The sequence below is a fragment of the Salvelinus namaycush genome, chromosome 8 (assembly GCF_016432855.1).
Source record: "Salvelinus namaycush isolate Seneca chromosome 8, SaNama_1.0, whole genome shotgun sequence".
NCBI classification, from domain to species: domain Eukaryota; kingdom Metazoa; phylum Chordata; class Actinopteri; order Salmoniformes; family Salmonidae; genus Salvelinus; species Salvelinus namaycush.
The window spans coordinates 59728889-59750676 of record NC_052314.1 but is presented as its reverse complement, the minus strand read 5'-3'; the positions used below and the strand labels follow the sequence as shown (position 1 = coordinate 59750676).

Genomic DNA, 21788 nt, shown 5'->3' with positions numbered 1-21788 from the left:
TGCTCCGCTGAATCCCCTTCTAACGCTGTCGGTTCCAAATCAATTATTCTTGGTAGCAGCTGGGTAAAGGATGGATATCCTACAAACGTTAGTTAATATTAACATATATTTACAATTTACAATTTAAATGATAAGAATACGTGATTTTGACATATTACCTAAAAAATCATTGTCCCCCGTTTAAAAAAACATATAACTCCTGTTTAATATTAGAACAATATCAAATTGTAATATCCAAACAATTCCCTGAAAATACCTAACGCCTCCAAATCTAATATATTATTTTCACTAACTCACCTTCAGAAAGCTCCATTAGGATGGATTCACAGATTATCTTTTAGCTGTTCTGGGCTGATAACTCTTCTGGGCTGTTGACCTGGTGTCTGGAGTTGCGCTTTTGCCGTTCGTACAGAATGGATAGTATCTGTTTCACTAGCCTCGCTCCGCGGCCGTGTCTCTAATGAGAGCCCCTTCGTTAAAGGTGAGATACCACTTTAAAACCATTTATTTAATTCAGAATATTTAGTACAGACCTTTTTAAAACATCTTATAATTAATCCAAACCATTTTTACTGCGCAATATTGAAACATGCACGTATGTTTTATGTATAAACATTGTTGTACCAACAGGTCAGCCACCATTACCTGGCACAGTACTACACTTTTAATAACCTTTAAATGTTTATGACTGTCTGTTGTAGGAAAGACTGTATTCGCATAAAATAAGACATTGTTTTTTAAGACATTGCATTTCTCCGCGACAGACCGGGGCAAGAGAGAAAAGAGAGATTCAATTTGTTGAAGGTGAGATATAGCATTAATACCCTTTATTTATTTCTAAATCTTTAGTACATACATTTTAAAACATGTTATAATTATTTAAACATTTTTACTATTCCTTTCTTACAGATAAAGGGCCTGGTTATAGGTTTGTTCCTGACCCCGCGTCAGTTTCCAATTCACCGTCGTCAAGACAGACTCTCTTGCACGCTCCATCAAGGCTCCGTAAGTTTTCACTCCATGGATAGATCAAACGTCTTGCATGTAGACCCTGGGTATGTCTTAAGGATAGAAGCGGCCAGCGACGTAATTGTTCACGATTTTGGAAAAGACTGTCCAGCTTATTCATCAGGGTTATGAATATAGGGTAATCATGCCATTTAAAGCCAAACACTGGCATAAAAAAGTTTACATTCTTGCAGGCTTTGGAAAATACATATGAACGGACAGATTTCGTTGCATTTGTACTATCATATTGTTCACATGCTAAAATTGTCACTTTGGAGTCGGGGCTATATGCCATTGAAGAGATCCTTATGGCTTTCAAATCACTGCGCCCGCACACAAGCTCTTCAATGCATAGCCTGGCAGGGTTGTACCACTCAGGGCCTGTTCAATTTGACAGAGCGCTAACCGTATCTTAAGCCATTCTCTCATACGCAGCGCAGGAGAAAAGCTCCCGGGTTTTGCATGATAAAGGGGGTTGGGACCGCTGTCTGTGAAAACCTTCACAGTTGAATCCTCAGGTTGGAATATGTAAGTCATATGTCCATCACTCGTATCCAAACCTCCTTTAAAACATTCAGGGGCCTCATACAAAAGGTCCTCGATGCTTTTATCATTGGGTTCGTGACAAGAGGCGCATATGTAACAGTATAACTTTAAACCGTCCCCTCGCCCCGACGCGAACCAGGGACCCTCTGCACACATCAACAACTGACACCCACGAAGCATCGTTACCCATCGCTCCACAAAGGCCACGGCCCTTGTAGAGCAAGGGGCAACACTACTAATAGGTTTCAGAGCAAGTGACGTAACTGATTGAAACGCTACAAGCGCGTACCCGCTAACTAGCTAGCCATTTCACATCCGTTACAATTACTTTTAGAGTTTGGGAGAGAGAATAAAGTAGGTGGAATTGGCCTAGGAGACATAATTTTCTGTTTAATGTTCTAGGTTTATTTTTAAAATCTTGTTTAGTGTTCTGGGGCCGCATGTGTTGTTCTGGGTCTTATTTATAATGTGTCTGCCTCCAACACAATCCCCCCCGGACATTCCTGCTTCATAGACAACAGCCCTAAGGGCAATAAAATAGGGGGTGTGGGGCCATCCTCTTTGAAATGTTCAAACACATCTCCCCCAGTTCAACGAGGTCCCTACACATCAATCATCATGACAACTTCAAAGGAATAGATGCAATATAGACATAAATTAACACACACTCTAACACCTGACAACAGGAACAGGATGCCCTTGTATGTGCATAACCACGTGACACCTTCCCACCGGGATGTCCTGACCGGATGCCCATATTTGGGCATGCTCACGTCATCCGGACATAGGGTCATAAATCAAACGTTTGATGTGCGCCACCTACTTTATTCTCTCTCCCAAACTCTAAAAGTAATTGTAAAGGTAGATAAAAATGATTTGTGACATTGTGGTTACAATAAAGAATGTAAACAAGATGCTGTGTTTTTATTTACAGTAGTGATGGACAACTGGAGGCATTTTGAAAACAGATTTTCAAACACTTGTTTTTCAGAAGTGTACTGTAGTACTGTAGCAGGTGTGGCCCATCACGCAAACAATGTTTCCTATTAGCAGGACAATAGACTTTTTATAGCCCAGCTACTGTTGTGAAAATCCCTCCAATTGCAATGTATTCCATGCTTAAGTGCTCTAAAGTGTTACATTTCTAACTCAAAACAGCAGTACAGTATTTCTTCATCACCACTATGCTTTCGTTAATAAAATAACAAGAAAAAAACATTCAAATGCAGATGTTTATTTAAACTCCATTTTAGTCACACTTCCACCCAGCTCCAGGACCACGGGTAAAACCTTGCTCAGATGATCAATGTATTTGTTGAGTTGTTGTATCGTCAATTTCTCAAGCCAAAACATCTTGATCTTTGCTTGTCGGCTTGGCAGAGTTACGGATGAATGTTTTCAGTTGATACCAAACAAGTTCGATCGGGTCTAAATCAGGAGACCTACGTGTAGAGATGAAAAATATATATTTTTAGATATACTGTAGGCCTACCGTAGGTGTTGTAGGTCTTTTATTTATGTATACATTTTTTTATGTAACCTTTATTTTACTACATAAAGGTCTACTTACTCTTGACCCAGTTTATGCCCTCATTTGCAATGCAAACCCGGGCGGCAGTGTTTTGGGTCATTGCCTGCATTTGGAGAAAAAAAACAACATTTGGCCTAACAGCCAACATTAGGTACAATAATAGAAATATACATGTAAATAGGCCTAAACATAACTAAATATTGCTATAATTCCTACCTTGAAAGAAACGATGTGGTCCCAGGAACACCTCTCTGACATATCTCTTGCTGATTTATTCCTCAAAGAAATCTCAAGCCATGATACCTGAAAAGGAGACAACAGTGAATTATTTCACATAACCAGTCCGTGAGGCGTAGGCTACAACTACGCCAAGGTTGATTCGTCTGTGAAGATGACGTCATTGAATGTCTCGTCAGCTTTGATCCATGCCTGGGCCTGCAGGACGCAAAGTGCTTTGTTTGTCAGACGAATCATTGGGTCGAAACTACAGAACAGTACAAAAGAAGCGAACACACATGGTTAATGTTATGAGAATTTAAAAAAAAGAAGTATATATATATATAACATTAATTACCGAGCCTTTCCATAAATCCATGCAGGTTTCTTCAACTGTCTTCTTCTGACTGATTTGAGCGATGTTGTGCGGTGATGCCAGCAGATTCCTGATGGCCTTTGCTGATCGCTCATCGTCTTCATTTATCAGTGAGTCGATGGCTTGAAGTGTCTCGCTGGAAATGGAATACAATGTAAAAATGTGCAGCATACAGTAAAAACCAGCAGTTGATTTATATAGCATTATTTTTAGCATTATTAGGCCTACTTTACAGTATTGTCGCCTACTGTACCTGTACATTTTCCTGGGCTTTCGAGTTCGGCGTAAAACGGGCATCTGATGATAGTATTTGCGAATAGCACTGTCCGTGACCAAAATCCAAGTCTACCAGTATTTTTGAAATGTCTTCAGTTGGTTTTCCGTTCCTCCTGAATGCCCCAATCTGCCCACTTAAATGAATAGAGGTCATGGTGCTACAGTATGTTGTACAGCATAATCAAAGTGAGGACAATCGGCGATCTGCTGTATGCTTAGCCTATTGTAACCTGAAAGTCCCACCTTTCCAGTACTCTTCACCCCATCCAAAACTCCACCCTTAACGCAGTTACCATTCAAAAACGAGCTGTTTATCTAAAAACAAATTACATTGCGACCAAATAGAACAGACGAAATGGACATCGTTTTCATCAAGCCAGCTTCTTTCTATGGTGATACCCCTTCAAGGTCTAGGACTGTAACCACCCAGTGTTGCCAACTAATTTTCAGGGTAAGTTGCTAGAGGCAGGTTGCTTTGTTGCTAAATGTCATTGTGATGTCATTGCGTGATAACGTAAAACTGCGTCATTACGTAGAATACACAATAACGTTACTCAAATTGACTGGCCATCTTGGCGAAAAATATGATTTGACATTTGTTCAGGTACAGACTCCCACTCTTTTCTGTACTTCTGGCTGTACAATTTTGATTGAGACATGTTGATTGATGTTGTAAGTTCTGTTCAAGATCAAACATTTGTGACCAACTATATTCATTGGGTTTGGCTCGTCGAACTCGTACTGCTGCAGTCAGCCAACAATGATTTGCAATTTGCTGAAATTGCTGCTGTCCTGCTGCTGCCTGTGCACGAGCTGAGCGCCTGCTGCTGACGTCACTCACAATGCACTTTTGCAGCCAGGCACGTGTATTGTGACTGAGTGTGTGACAGAGAAAATCGTTTGTGTCATTTAGAGGGGGAAATGCGTGCATTTTAGCGTTTGAGTCACTTTTCAAAAATTGCTAAAAGTTCTAAATACATTTTTAAAAGTAGCTAAATTTGTTGCTAGGTGCTGTTTGACAAAAAAGTTGCCAGGATAGTCTGAAAAGTTGCTAAATCTAGCAACAAAATTGCTAAGTTGGCATCACTGTAACCACCAGAGGACTTGAAAATGAGCCGGAACTGAGAGGATTACCAAAAACTAAAGGCATTTTGGTTTCAGTGTATTTTATATATAATATTTTTTTTATATAGCCTATCAATGTGTATGCATACTGTGTAATAAAATCGATAATTGTGTACTAAAAACGTGATTGTGTTTTTGCAGAGCTTACAACCATGCCGACAACCATCCGTGGAAATCAAGAAAGCGGTTATTTTTGCTAGATTCTTAAAATGTGTACGCAGCATTTGTGTGTTGGAGTCACTTTTAATTGTTAATTGATCTACCATTTCAATCATAAAATAGAGAAATTGTAACGTTCGTCATATTCCTCCTCCTCGGATGAGGAGGAGCATGGATCGGACCAACACGCAGCGAGGTATGCAGACATAAAGAATTTATTAACAAGACGAACACTGACACGAAATACGCTTGAATAGAATACAAAACAACAAAACGACGTAGACAGACCTGAACTAGAGAACTTACATAGACACGAAGAACGCACGAACAGGAAAGACTAGCCAAACGAACGAGACAGTACCGTGTGGTGCCCAGACACAGACACAGCAACAATCACCCACAAACAAACAGTGAGAACAGCCTACCTTAATATGGTTCTCAATCAGAGGAAACGTCAAACACCTGCCTCTAATTGAGAACCATATCAGGCAACACATTTAACCCAACATAGAAACACATAACATAGAATGCCCACCCCCACTCACGCCCTGACCAACTAAACACATACAAAAACAACAAAAAACAGGTCAGGAACGTGACAGAAATAATCCGTGTATGATGCAAAATGCATCATATGCGATAATATCTATCATTGTATAATTTTTGAGCCAAGGGCCATAGCACATGTCACAATTGGTTACATAGTGTAACGGCATCACTGGCCTGAATCCAATCTGGAGCCAGTCAGTCTACGTCTGTAAAGCATAGAATTACAGTGCCTTCAGAAAGCATTCACACTGACCCCTTGACTTTCCACATTTTGTTGTGTTACATCCTGAATTTTTTTATAGATTTTTTTTTTGTCACTGATCTACAGTGGAATTATGTTTTTACAAATGAATTAAAAAAGAAAAGCTGAAATGTCTTGAATCAGAAAGTATTCAACTCCTTTCATGGCAAGTCTAAAGTTCAGGAGTACAAATTTGCTTAACAATTCACATAATAAGTTGCATGGACTCACTGTGTGCAATAATAATGTTTAACATGATTTTTTTGCATGACTGTCTCATCTCTGTACCCCACACATACAATTATCTGTAAGATCCCTCAGTCGAGCAGTGAATTTCAAACACAGATTCAACCACAAAGACCAGGGAGGTTTTCCAGTGAATCACAAAGAAGGGTACCTATTGGTAGATAAAATAAAATGAAAAAAGCAGACATTGAAGTTATAAAATTACACTTTGGATGGTGTATCAATACACTAAGTCACTACAAAGATACAGGCGCCCTTCCTAAGTCAGTTGCCGAAGAGGAAGGAAACTGCTTGGGGATTTCACCATGAGGCCAATGGTGACTTTAAAACAGTTACAGTGTGTAATGGCTGTGATAGGAGAAACCTAAGCATGATCAACAACATTGCAGTTACTCTACAATACTAACCTAATTGACAGAGTGAAAAGGAAGAATCCTGTACAGAATAAGGCACTAATATAGGCACTAAAGTAATACTGCAAAAATTGTGGCAAAGCAATTCATTTTTTGTCCTGAATACAAAGTGTTATGTTTGGGGGCAAATCTAATAGAAAACATCACGGAGTACCACTCCTCATATTTTCTGCTTTCCACCAGACACTGGGAGATTAATTTACCTTTCAGCTGGGCAATAACCTAAAACACAAGGCCAAATCTACACTGGAGTTGCTTACCAAGAAGACCGTGAATGTTCTTGAGTGACCGAGTTACAGTTTTGACTTAAATCTGCTTGGAAATCTATGGCAAGGCCTGAAAATGGTTGTCTAGCAATGATCAACAAACAATTTGACAGAGCTTGAAGATTTTTGAAAAGAATAATGGGCAAATGTTGCACAATCCAGGTGTGGAAAACTCTGAGACTTACCCGGAAAGACTGATCCACTTGTCATGAATGGACCTACCAAAACTTACCAGAAGGAGCAAAGGTTGGTATCATAACATGTAAATCAATATGATTGCAATGGTTTAGACCTCCAAAAATTATTTAATTCACTGTTCACTTGCTATTTTCACAGCTTGTCAGGAATAGCCTGACTACCCATCCACATCGCTCCGGTATATTTAGTCTGACCTGTTCAAACTTCAATATAGTATCTGTTTGTGTGTGAGATATCACCTATTCTAACTGACATTGGTAATAGAACAGTGACTATGTTTGTATGTGTTCACAGATACAATGTAGAAAATAGTAAAAAAGAAAAACACTCGAATGAGTAGGTGTGTCCAAACTTTTTACTGGTACAGGGTGGCAGGTAGCCTAGTGGTTAGAGCATTGGGCCAGTAACTGAAAGGTTGCTGGATTGAATCCCTGAGCTGACAAGGTCGTTCTGCCCCTGAACAAGGCCACTGTTCCCCAGTAGGCTGTCATTGTAAATAAGAATTTGTTCTTAACTGTAAGATAGCTTGACTGTAAGATAGCTTGACTTGCTAGAAAGTTATAGAAACAAGTTAAGGAAAAAGTAAGTAAACAAAACATGATTTATTATCAACTGAAACAATGTTTATCCAGTCTTGAATGCATCTTCCCAAAATAAATTAGATAAATTAAATTAAATAAAGATTAAATTGGGGAAAAAATACTGTATTTCATTACGCCGTACATCATCTTCATGCATTCTCGTTCCGCTACTGGACGGAGAGCGTAGTATCTAATTTATTTTGGGAAGTTGCATTCAAGACAGGATAAACATTGTTTCAGTTGATAATAAATCATGTTTTGTTTACTTACTTTTTCCTTAACTTGTTTCTATAACTTTCTAGCAAGTCAAGCTATCTTACAGAACAGCTAGCTAGCTACCTAAAAGCTAGGCTATATTGTAGCTAGTGACCTTCACCCATCATAATTATCACAATAAAACTAAAACTGGAGGCAACAGTCATAAAGTATAATTGGCTTAACTGCTGTCGTGGCAATTTCCTGTATTACCAAATGATGAGAGCAAACCACACACAAGTCAGAGTTATATTATAAAGTCCATCTTTAATTATATATGAGCTTCACCATAGCCCTTTTTGACTCTCAGATCAATTCAGTGTCTATAAATGAATTCTCTGAGAGTCCTTACAACACAATTCTTAGAATATTTTATAGCCAAGATACACCCCCTCCTAACTTACATGACGAACCACAGATCTTAGTAACAGTTCACAAAGAACCTTTTACTTGAAAGGAGTATCCCATAGCTAGATAGCATTAGCTATAAATTATCGTTCAGTTTGGTCTCCTAAAACGAGATTCTAATCTCGTTCTTGGTACCACTTAGTACGAAAATATTACCTCATCCAATGGCATATATCAATTGTCAATTCTAGATACTCCCATCTCAAATACACCCCCTCCTGGACAAGCTCAGAAAGGTGAGTGATTCTCTAGGTCACAGGTGTCAAACTCATTCCACGGGGGGCCGAGTGTCTGCGGGTTTTCGCTCCTCCCTTGTACTTGATTGATGAATTAACATCACTAATTAGTTAGGAACTCCCCACACCTGGTTGTCTAGGGCTTTATTGAAAGGAAAAACCAAAAACCTGCAGCCACTAGGCCCTCCGTGGAATGAGTTTGACACCCCTGCTCTAGGTCATATACCATGAAAGATAAGTTCAACACATCAGAATGATGGTTCCAGACACTGCCATTCTCCTCCCCTCTCTGGGCCCCAAGTGACTTTTCCCTAGGTAGGAAGGCCAATGCAACTGCCCACAGTATAGTCCAAAAAGAGACATTCTAACTGACAAGTATCCCACATAAGCATAATATGAAGACAAATAAAACATTTTATTTATCTATGTTACCTAACTAATTCTGATTCAGCCACGACACTGCCAATGCGTCTTATTTTTTAATGTACTATTAAAATAGTACTCACTTATAGGAATGGGTAAATGTTTACAAGTTGCTAGCTATCCCATAAACCCATCTTCGAAAATCACAAATTTTCATCTTCTGTGGTTTGGTAACTTCCGATTCTTCGATGGAATCTGGCCTGACTAAAGAAGACTGCACAGTTTGGAAAATTTCAAACGGAGCCTTCATCTGCAGAGAAATACAAACCCATATTTATGTTTATGTATTTTCCCTTTTGTACTTAAACTATTTGCATATCATTACAACACTATATAGACATAATATGACATTTGAAATGTCTTTATTCTTTTGGAACTTCTCTGAGTGTAATGTTTACTGTTAATTTGTATTGTTTATTTCACTTTTGTTTTATCCACGTCACTTGCTTTGGCAATGTTAACATATGTTTCCCATGCAAATAAAGCCTTTAAATTGAAATTGAATTGAATTGCAGCGGTGCAGATTGCCTCCCTAGGAAATGAATAGACTTCTGCCTGAAAGCATACAGTTTGACGCAACCGAAGTGTACAAGGCTTAACACCTTGTAGCACCCACTTGGGTGATGATACTCAAGAGCAGCCACAAAGGCGCTGGAATCTCACCACACAATGTTCATGTTCAGAATAGTTTATCACACTTCAGTTGCCACTTTTACGAGACCCTTTCCTCTTTTCCCCTCAAGCCAGTTAACTGATTTGAATCATCAAAATTATCAGATTATGATCAAAATATGAATTCAGAAAAAAACAGGAAGTCAATTGAAACAATTCCATTCCAAAAAAGCACTTAAAACACCTAATGATTAAAAATATTTTAAAAATGTACAGAAGGGATCCATCTCTGGCTGCTGTTACGGCACCATGTTGACAAAAATCTAGCAAACATTGTCACTCAATAATTGACTTACTCAGCCACACAAGTCACACACTCAAGGTTGGCTGTATTTATACTGATGTATGTCACCATGTCACTGTGTTCATCAATGCAACAACGACCAAAGCATGCTAAAGTCAAGTCCCTCTTAACTGTTTCTCAACAGAGCTCACAACACAAGCTTATCTGGGTTATTCTCATGAAACTGGCACTTGACAAAAAATAAATAATATACAGTATATACAGTACCAGTCAAAAGTTTGGACACACCTACTCATTCCAGGGTTTTTCTTTATTTTAACTATTTTCTACATTGTATAATAATAGTGAAGACATCAAAACTATGAAATAACACATATGGAATCATGTAGTAACCAAAAAAGTGTTAAACAAATCCAAATCATTTTATATTTGAGATTCTTCAAAGTAGCCACCATTTGCCTTGATGACAGCTTTGCTGGGAAATGGTTCATTTATTGTGTTTGGTTTCATGATTTTAAGAACGAAAATTGGATATCAATTAATTGTTTCAAAATTGTGCGTTGAGTAACAGAAAACAAAATTATCCCATTTTCATTTTTGTTCATACCCGGAAGTAAACACCCCGTATTAGTTATTCACAGTGCATATGGGGTTGTTTACAGTCTTGGTGGATCTGTAGTGTCGGCAGCACAGAGAAAGGATTAGACCTTTGTGTGATAGGAAGTTCAAAATATTAGCTAAAATATTAGCTAAGATGTTAGCTAAGATGCTGAACTTATCATGAAGTTAGCATGCCAGTAGAACGAAATCAATAACTGAAATTGACTTGCACTAGGTGGCTAGCTAGCACTAGCTGGCTAATGTTTGCAAGCTAGTAAGCGGGCTAACTGACTAGCTAGGCCTACCTGGCTACTGGCTATAGTCATGCTAGCAAGAAGTAGCTAGTCGACGTAAGTTAGTCCCTCAACCTGCTAAGATGAAGCCAGAGGTACTTGATGCAGAAAGGTGCGATTTCTCCATTACATTCTGTAGCTAACTTAGCTAGATCTTCTGTTTTAACATAGATGTTAATAACCTTTTCTCAATAGGGGGTGCTTTCACTTTGTAAAAATTTCGTTCCCAAATTAAACTGCCTCGTACTCAATTCTTGCTCGTACAATATGCATATTATTATTACTATTGGATAGAAAACACTCTCTAGTTTCTAAAACCGTTTGAATTATATCTGTGAGTAAAACAGAACTCAAGTTGGAGCAATTTTCCTGTGAGAAATCTGAAATTAGGCAGGCTGTTCTGGGGTCAGTTTATTAATTTGCATGTCTTCTATTGGTCGAGATGCACTGCATACGCCTTCCCCTAGATGTCAGCAAATAGTGAGAATTGGAATGGAGTTGCTAGGCAGATCTGAGGCCATATAAATGGGCTCGGAACGTGGGGTGCAGTCTTTTCAACATTCGCCATGACGCAAGACAGACCTCAGGATTGCGTTCTGGAAAGCTCCCGTTATAGGCCTTAGATATATCCGGCTCTGATTTTATTCGATATAGGTGTTAAAGACATCATAATGTTGTTATTTTAAACCGAGTTATATCAGTTTATATCAGTATATTGCGATTTTCGGATATTTCTTAGTGCTGCGTTATAGTGAGTTGGACACGTCTTCGCCACATGGCTAATGTTTACTGCTAATTCCAAAGTTGAAGGCGACAATCTACAACCGAGCAACGATTCCTCTGGACAAAGGACAACTTGCCCAAGATTCTGATGGGAGCTCATCAAAAAGTAAGAAGTATTTATGATGTTAATTCGTTGTTCTGTTGAAAAATGTTGACCTACTATTCCGCCATTAATTTCGGTGCGGTCTCGCTTTAACGCACGCTGTATGTCGTAGTAACGTTAATTTTAAAAATCTAACACAGCGGTTGCATTAAGAACTAATGTATCTTTCATTTGCTGTCCAACCTGTATTTTTTAGTCAAGTTTATGATTAGTTACTGATTAGATTAGGTGCCTCTCCCAAGATTTCTCCCGACATTTTGTTGGCAGCTTGGCTACTATTCTCATTGTATAACCACGATTTGTGCCGCTAAATATGCACATTTTCGAACAAACTCTATATGTATTGTGTAATATGATGTTATAGGACTGTCATCTGAAGAAGTTTGAGAAGGTTAGTGAAAAAATGTATATCTTTTGCTGGTTTATTCGTTATCGCTATTGTTGGCTTGAATCAATGCTGTTGTGTGGTTGGCTATTGTAGTAAGCTAATATAATGCTATATTGTGTTTTCGCTGTAAAACACTTAAAAAATCTGAAATATTGGCTGGATTCACAAGATCTTTGTCTTTCATTTGCTGTACGCTGTGTATTTTTCATAAATGTTTTATGATGAGTATTTAGGTAATTCACGATGGTCTCTGTAGTTATTCTAGTTGCTTTGGTGAGAGTTGTGATGATGGCTGCAATGTAAAACTATGATTTATACCTGAAATATGCACATTTTTCTAACAAAACATATGCTATACAATAAATATGTTATCAGACTGTCATCTGATGAAGTTGTTTCTTGGTTAGTGACTATTTATATCTTTATTTGGTCGAAATTGTGATAGCTACCTATGCAGGAAAAAAATGGTGGAAAAAAAAGTTGTCTTTTGCTATCATGGTTAGCTAATAGAAATACATATTGCGTCTTCCCTGTAAAACATTTTAAAAATCAGAAATGATGGCTGGATTCACAAGATGTGTATCTTTCATCTGGTGTCTTGGACTTGTGATTTAATGATATTTAGATGCTAGTATTTACTTGTGACGCTATGCTAGGCTATGCTAGTCAGCTTTTTTACTGATGGGGGTGCTCCCGGATCCGGGATTGTGATGAAGTAGAAGTTAAAACACACCTTTTTAGCTTTGCTTTTCCTTAGGGTGCTTTTTAGTCATTCAGTTTTTATTGTTATTCTTTTGTTGTTTATCCTGTTATGTTTCTTACATTGTTTTTTATTTGTTTTTTTTCCTGTGAAGCACATTGCATTCCATGTCTGATTTGCTGTATAAACAAAGCTTGATTTTATTTTATAACATCAACTCCGTCAGAGTGCGGAAAGATCTGATAAAATGTGTATGTTTTTGTTGGGGATTTTCAAATGAAGCATTTTTTATATTTTACAAATGTTTGTATGGAACTTTTTATTTTTATAGGAGGAAAATATGTTGGTTTGAGTATTTGTTGTCAACTCTGTTACTTATTAAAGTGACCAGGCCCTTAAGATCATCTTCTTTGTAAATATGATGAAAAAATATTTGAATCACTGTTCTGCAACATATGCTTAAGCTATTGAAGTACTTGCTTTGCTAGACCTAAGGGATAATGTTTGCTTTATACATGTTGTTTAATGTTCTGAATCTAGAAAAACATGCCAAACATTTGGAGGTTTGTATTACATATTTGAATAATCTAGGATTATACAATCAAAGCCTTTAAACACAATACATGTCAAAATGAAATGCCTTTCATGGTGTCTGACGGAGTTGACATAAATCAAGTTAGCTGCATTTTATTTAAAAAATGAAGGAATAAGGTTGTTCCTTTACGTGGTGTAATAGCTGATACATTGGTCTATCAAAATGTACATTTCAAATGGTGTTAATATTAAGTAAAAATATTTGCTTGTTTTGTCACAAACTGAAATTAGGCAAACTATTAGAATTTTAGCAACCAGGAAATGGTGGAGCGATTTCTGCATAGTGCATCTTTAAGACAACATTTATCAAAACCTTGGCCAGGTCCCCATCATAGTCTTATTCATTATGATTTAAAAGGCTAAACTGATCCTAGATCATCACTCCTACTCTGAGATGCTTTGTGGATACGGGCCCTGACATAATACACTACATGACCAAAAGTATGTGGACACCTGCTCGTCGAACATCTCATTCCAAAATCATTGGCATTAATATGGAGTTGGTCCCCCCTTTGCTGCTATAACAGACTCCACTCTTCTTGGAAGGCTTTCCACTAGATGTTGGAACTTTGCTGCGGGGACTTGCTTCCATTCAGTCACGAGCATTAGTGAGGTCGGGTACAAGCATTTCGCTGCACCCGCAATAACATCTGCTAAACACGTGTATGTGACAAACAACATTTGATTTGACTGATGTTGGACGATTAGACCTGGCTCGCAGTCGGCATTCCAATTCATCCCAAATGTGTTTGATGGAGTTGAGGTCAGGGCTCTGTGCAGGCCAGTCAAGTTCTTCCACACCAATCTCGACAAACCAACTCTGTATGGACCTCGCTTTGTGCACGGGAGCATTGTCATGCTGAAACAGGAAAGGGCTTCCCCAAACTGTTGCCACAAAGTTGGAAGCACAGAATCGTCTAGAATGTCATTGTATTCTGTAGTGTTAAGATTTCCCTTCACTGGAACTAAGGGGCCTAGTCCAAACCTAGGTATATTTAGTAAATGTATATTGGTTATAAAGCTCTGTCGGGTTTATGCAGAATAGGGTGAGATCAGATGTGATGTGTATTAAAGGGAGTTTCAAATAAGGAGAACAAAGTCAAAATGTTTATTTATTAAACATACACGTTTTAAATTCACCATACGAAAAACACACATACATCTGCATGAACTTGATAGACTGCATTAATATACTCATTAAAAGTGTCTTGGGCAAAAAAATAAGTAGTTGAATGGAAGTAATGAAATTTGTGAACATCATATATCCTACACAGTACAAACACAATATGTAACAGACTCATTAGGCTTTTATATGCCTTATATATCACAATGTCTGGATGCAATATTCTACCCAGGAATATTTAACATTGAAATCTGTTACTCACATTATTCCAAAATGCATCTGTGGATCTTTTCTGTTGACAACACTCATCTTTGTCTTTAATTCAGGGTTTGATGTCAAAGTCAGAAGCTATCAAGTGGAATGGTTACTTTCTATGTTATAGAGTGGAATGTTTTTTCTGCTGCTGTATCCTAAGGTAGTTACTCTCTGAATGGCCTCTCTCCCGTGTGGACCTTCAGGTGCATCTTCAGATGGTGCTGGTGGGAGAACCTTTTCTCACACTGGGGACAGCTGTAGGGTTTCTCCCCTGTGTGAACCCTCTGGTGCCTCTTGAGGTTGCCAGCATGGGCGAAGCGCATGTGACACTGGGTACAGCTGTAGGGTTTTTCCCCTGTGTGGACCCTCTGGTGAATCTCCACCTTCTGGGGGCAGCTGAAGCCTTTATTACAGAACATGCAAAGGAACCGCTTCTCTTTACCGCCAGTTTTTGCTCCCCCTCCCCGAGCCTTGGACCTTTGGTCATTTGAGTTCAATACCTGATCGAACAGGCCTTGTGAATCGGAAGGTGCCATTGACATGGACACTGAGTGTAAAGAGGAATTGGTTGTGACATTTAGATTTGACTCTAAGTTTTCCCTGTAGTCTAAGAAGTCACTGCTGTTGTCCTGCGAGTGTCCTCCTAAATGAGTCTCGACTTCATTCCATGTCAGAGGAGCGTCGCCCTCCACTTTCACAGTCACATCATCTAAGGCCAGACCCTCCCCTTTCTCATCCAGGCAGTCTTCAGAGTACACACTAGTACTGTACCGGTTCCAGTCCCCTCTCATTGGATTAGTCTGTGTATCTAAGCCCACAGGCATGTCACCAGGTATCATCCCTGTCTCTGCAGTGTAAGAACAAGATGGATCATTGCCAGTCTGTAATGCGTCACCGGAGTCCTGATGGGACAGAACTGTCCTCGGGTTACCGTAAAGTAAATACTCTGAGCCGGGAGCAGAACGACAGCCCAGTCCCCCCAGCTCCAGTATCTCTGGGTCTGACCTGTGGTCAGATCCTGTGTGTAAAAGCCTTTGTGTTACAGTTAAAGTCTCTGTGTCTGTCTCTGACTTGAGGACAGCGTTCTGCGTTCCACTGTCCTCTGTGATGCTGCGTCGGATCCTGGGCGGCACTAGGGTTGTGGTGGGGTCCTCCGTGGCTACAGGGGGCGCTCCAGCCGCTCCAGTTTGGATGTTTCTGCTGTGTCGTGGGTCCTGCTCTCCTTCAGACCTCTCCAGCTTGACCCCAGGACCTGCAGCCTCTGCATCTGCAGGCTGACAAGAAGAAAGGAGGTTATTACCGGAACATAAGTAGGATTAGATAACATTGTCATAGGGAAGTCTCACAAACTCCCCTATGGCAGATAAATGAGGATGTAAGCAAGTGAATAGCTGAGGGGAGCCTTTCTGAAATAAACTGGCCACATTTGATGTACTGTAATTTTGATGTAATACTATTACACTAACCTCTATAACGATAACGTTCTGGGTTGAGGTTCCACTCCCCTCATCAACAGTGATTGGTTGGTCATCTCTCCATGTTTTGTGTCCCGCTGGCTTCACAAAGCTCCTGAAGCCTCCAGTGAGATGTCCTTCACCTGAGAGAGTGATTGGGGGAAAATACATTGTTAGGTTTAGCTACTGTCAATGCTCAACACTATATTGTACACTATTGACCGTTTTGACACTGTTTAGAATTGACAAGGATGTAAGGTAGCACTTCACATAACTTCTTGATATACTATTTATAGATTGATTGACTATGTTCAATGCAGCATGTTGTTTTCAATAAGTAAATAATAGGACATAACGTAAATCAATTATCTGGTTAGAATATTATATTTTGTCATTGTGCAAAATAGCCAAGCAAATATTGCATACTATCCAACAAACTGACCAAGACCCAATTCACCATATCTGGTTAAGACATCTAAAGTCACACATGTGCAGCATGGAACGGGCGACATTCTGAAAAATGTGCGTACCTCTTTCCATTCCTCCGTCGAGGATCTTGACACTACTGGGACGACTAGCAAGGACGCGCTCTCGCGTTGTTCTATCTGCGCGCTCCCGTGCCACCTTCAGTTCCAATAGATGTAGTTTCCTCCGCAATGCCCTGTTTTCTTTCTGGCTTTGAGTTATTTCCAAACGAAACACTGCATAGTCGTCGTCTACGAGCTTACAGATATCTGCCACAGCTGCATTCGCTAGCACCTCCATGATGGAGGCTATTTGAGTGTGAAAAACCACACAGTTAGCCATGTTGGCTAATGTTCACAGCTAACTAACTAGCGTTACCTAGATAACATTTATCAACCAAGCCCTGTCTCCAACGCGAATTAAATACTACAGGGTGTAAGTATGTGATTCGGTGCAGTTCAATTAGTCATATTTTGAGTTCCAGGGTGTTAATAAACGTCCAAATAGCACAAATAAAAATGCTAACGTGGAAATTGTACTTCGTCGCTGTTCACTTCCGGTTAAACTGAAGAGAAGGGGATCTTATTGGTTGGCGTCATAGCTGAAAAAGAAATGCGCTCCCAAGTATAGAACGATCTCTTTGTAGCCAATTATTAAATATATTTGTAGTTCTCTTAATTTTAGGAGAGAAATTCCAATGTTGTCTGACTAAGTGGTTTTTTGACAGATGTATTCCTAAATATTTAACACAGTCCTTTACAGGAATATTTTCAATTTCTTTATCATCAGAGTCAAATAAACATAAGATTTCACATTTAGAAACATTCAGCATTAATCCTGATGCAATAGAAAATGCAGTTATAGCATTAAGGGCATGTGCGACCTGGTCTTTGTCTCTTAAGAAAAGAGTAGTATCATCAGCCAGTTGGGAAATTTTGATTTCTTTGTTAAAAATGGTTAAGCCATACAAATTTGCATCATTCAGAATATCTAGAGATAGAAGTTCCACAACCAAAATTAATAAAAATGGCGAAATTGGGCATCCTGTTGTACACTTCTGTTGATACTAAATCTTTTGGCAGGTTAAGTAGCACAGAACTATTTATATCTTTGTAAAACATGCAAATTACTTTAATAAAAGTTTCACCAAATCCAAAAAGTTTAAGAGACCTAAAGAGAAATGAATGTTCAATTGTGTCAAAGGCTTTACAGAAGTCCAGAAATAGGACAACCGCATCTGAGTCAATTGCATCTGAATAATCTATAAGGTCCAAGACTAAACAAATGTTAGAGCTTATGTGACGGCCCTTCATAAATCCTGTTTGAGTCTCATTTATAATGGTATCTATTCCTTTCTTTAATCTTTTGGCATAAACCAGAGCAATCAATTTGTAATCAACATTTAATAAAGTAATTGGTCTCCAATTGTCAATGAGAGAAGGGTCTTTATCAGGCTTCGGAATCAATGAAATAAGGTTTCACCAACAAGGTTAGGTTTCACCAACAAGTACTTCTGTCCAAGGCAGAGGGACTGTCTCGTTTTGTGTACCCCTCATTATCGTTATGTGTAAATCCAGCTACTTGTAAAGAGATCAATAAGACCTTTCTTGACTTCATCTGGAAAAATAAGTCTTACAAACTTTAAAAAATCTGTCCTTTCTAACAAAAGAGCTGAAGGCGGTCGAGAAGTGTTGGATTTTGTTGACATAAATAACACTTTCAAGATAAACTGGTTGAAAAAAATGTTTGATCGATACTGATTCAATATGGTATTTCATTCCAAACAATGTGTTGGGAGGTCTTCAATTTTTACTGAAATGTAATTATATTCCTGAAAGATTACCTGCTAAATTGGCTAGGTTTCACCAACAAGCTTTAATGGCCTGGAAAATATGTTTCCTGCACAATTTTTCCCCTCATAAAGCTCTTTTGTGGAATAATTCAGACATAACTGTAAGGAATAGGTCATTGTTCTACCCCAGCTGGCATGAAAGGAATATTGACTTTGTTCATGATATTTTCGACAACAAGGGTAATATTCTCACATATGAACAATTTGTAACATTGAAAGAGTTTCCAATACCTTTCAGAGAGTTTATTTCTGTGATCAAAGCCGTTCCCAGTGGTCTAACTACACTTATGAAAAGTCATCTTAATTTTGGGAATGATCACAAAGTTTATCCAGAACTCATATTGGAAGGCGTGGGCTTACTTGAGAGATCTTGTTGTAATAAATATATAAGACAAATTCTTCATTCACAAAACCAACTTACACCGAGAGGAAAGTTTTTCTGGAACATGCTTATTCCTGACATTGTCTAGAAAAATGCATGGTTTAGGCCTTACAAATACTGTATACCAAACAAAGTTAAGGAAGTGCACTTCAAAATTTTACATAAGATCATATCCATTTGTGGCTATTGATGATATCTGCGTTTTCTGTGAAAAAGAAGGTGAGAATCTGTCTCACTTGTTCTTTGAATGTAAATTTGTGTCAGAATTTTGGGAAAACCTTGCAAAGTACTTATTTACCATTATGAACACTGCCTATATTTTTAACATAAAATATATCATATGTTACTATTGCAATGATAACAAAACCACTGAAATGATTGTTAATTTTTTTATTCTTGTTGCCAAATACTTTATACACAAACAAAGATTCCAAAATTCTATACCAAAATTACCATTTTTCTGATTGAATTTAATTATCTTATTAAAACATTAACCCTAGTGAATAACAACAAGAATAACATCTTCATGAATCATTATAAAAAATATATTTTCAGAGTGAATATAATTGCACTTAAATTGTTTATTTTTTTGTATTATTTTATTTTTATTGATATTTTTTGTATGATTGAGTATTGTTAATACCTGTGTTTGGTTTGCTAGACATGTTTGATGTAGCAATGTAAGTTGAGTTTTGTATTATGAATAAAAAATATTAAAAAATGCGCGCTGTTCTTTGAATTACGGTAGTGAACCGAAATATTCAAAGCCCACGTCTCACGCTATTGGTCGTTCGATAGCCAATGGGCTCTCAGCATCCCTTTCACCGGGGTGTTCGAGGAGAAGCTGTCTGCCTGTCGCATTGCCGCGTCCATCCAGCTATTAACGATTGACTGACAGATAACAAGCTAAATACCACGCTACATGTGAACTAAGCAAGCTAGCTAACGAATTAGACATGGTTACGAGTATAATTGCTTATTTTCAGATACAACAAATAGAGCAAAAGTTGCATCATTGACGTTGGTATGGTGCGTTGCATTTCTTGAAATCAATAAAAAGCTGGCGACTTTGACAGACTGAGTAGTAGTCTACTACTGGAAGAAAGTGAAGATAACTAACGTTACTCAGTAAGGTAGCTATTTACTCTCAGTGGTGAAAAAAGTACACAATTGTCATACTTGAGTAAAAGTATAGATACCTTAATAGAAAGTTACTCAAGTAAAAGTTTGTCACCCAGTAAAATACTACTTCAGTATAAGTAAAAGCATTTGGTTCTAAATATACTTAAGTATAAAAGTAAAGGTAATTGCTCAAATATATTTAAGTATCAAAAGTAAAAGTATAAATCATTTCATATTCCTGATATTAAGCAAAGCAGATGCACCGTTTTCTTGTTTTTATAATTAACGAATAGCCAGGGGTACACTCCAACACTCAGACATAATTTACAAAATGATGCATTTGTATTCAGTGAGTCTGCCAGATCAGAGGCAGTAGGGATGACCACGTTTTCTCCTGATAAGTGTGTATATTTGACAATTTTCCTGTCCTGCTAAGTATTCATCATGTAAGGAGTACTTTTGGGTGTCATGGAAAATGTTTAGAGTAAAAAGCGACATTATTTATGTAGTGAATTAAAAGTTGTAAAAGTATAAATAGAGTACAGATACCTCCAAAAAACGTAGGACTTTAAAGTATTTTTACCACTGGTTACATTATACACTGCTCAAAAAAAATAAATGGAACACTTAAACAACACAATGTAACTCCAAGTCAATCACACTTCTGTGAAATCAAACTATCCACTTAGGAAGCAACACTGATTGACAATAAATTTCACATGCTGTTGTGCAAATGGAATAGACAAAAGGTGGAAATTATAGGCAATTAGCAAGACACCCCCAATAAAGGAGTGGTTCTGCAGGTGGTGACCACAGACCACTTCTCAGTTCCTATGCTTCCTGGCTGATGTTTTGGTCACTTTTGAATGCTGGCGGTGCTTTCACTCTAGTGGTAGCATGAGACGGAGTCTACAACCCACACAAGTGGCTCAGGTAGTGCAGCTCATCCAGGATGGCACATCAATGCGAGCTGTGGCAAGAAGGTTTGCTGTGTCTGTCAGCGTAGTGTCCAGAGCATGGAGGCGCTACCAGGAGACAGGCCAGTACATCAGGAGACGTGGAGGAGGCCGTAGGAGGGCAACAACCCAGCAGCAGGACCACTACCTCCGCCTTTGTGCAAGGAGGAGCACTGCCAGAGCCCTGCAAAATGACCTCCAGCAGACCAACCATCCATGATATGAAAATTATAGTTTTGACCATGTTTTGAGGCAATAGTGTTTGTTGACATTTCCTTTGTTTACAAACATTGTAGTAAAACAGGCTTGTATTTTGGGTTCTGATGGGGTGTGATAATTGAACTAAGCTCATGAGGCATTTATAATGTATATTATTCAAGAATCAATGGATACATATTGTCGTGTCTTTGACTATGCCAGATTAATTGCTATGACATGCTATTCTATAAAATAATTTCTCCGTAATTAATATTACCTGATTTAACTAATCATGTAAATATTAATTAACTAGAGAGGGACACCACAAAATAATATTTATAGAGCTGTTATCTTTCGAATAAACTCTTAAAGATTTAGTAATAGTTTACATCCATAGCAGTCACCTTAATCGTCAGTTTATTCAGTCTCATCTGAAAGTTGTAAATCCTTGATTATCTGCAAGAATCCTGGCTAACAAGTTGAATCAGCAATACAAAATTGGGTTTAATTATTTATTTACTAAATACCTAACTAATCACACAGAAACACAC

General features: G+C 38.3%; 1 protein-coding gene and 1 long non-coding RNA gene across 2 annotated transcripts; both read right to left on the bottom strand.

Moving 5' to 3' along the window:
* Positions 1–2818: 2818 nt before the first annotated feature.
* On the bottom strand, positions 2819–3807 carry LOC120053026. Its single transcript, XR_005477428.1, has 4 exons — positions 3660–3807; positions 3302–3388; positions 3125–3219; positions 2819–2996 (listed from the first exon to the last, which is right to left on the bottom strand). It is a non-coding gene; the product is annotated as an uncharacterized LOC120053026 (long non-coding RNA).
* A 10739-nt stretch (positions 3808–14546) lies between these two features.
* LOC120052963 (zinc finger protein 236-like) lies at positions 14547–17274 on the bottom strand. Its single transcript, XM_039000210.1, has 3 exons — positions 16793–17274; positions 16275–16405; positions 14547–16082 (listed from the first exon to the last, which is right to left on the bottom strand). The coding sequence occupies exons 1-3, from the start codon at positions 17067–17069 to the stop codon at positions 14973–14975; spliced, it is 1518 nt and encodes a 505-aa protein (XP_038856138.1). The 5' UTR covers positions 17070–17274; the 3' UTR covers positions 14547–14972.
* Between the last annotated feature and the right edge of the window lie 4514 nt (positions 17275–21788).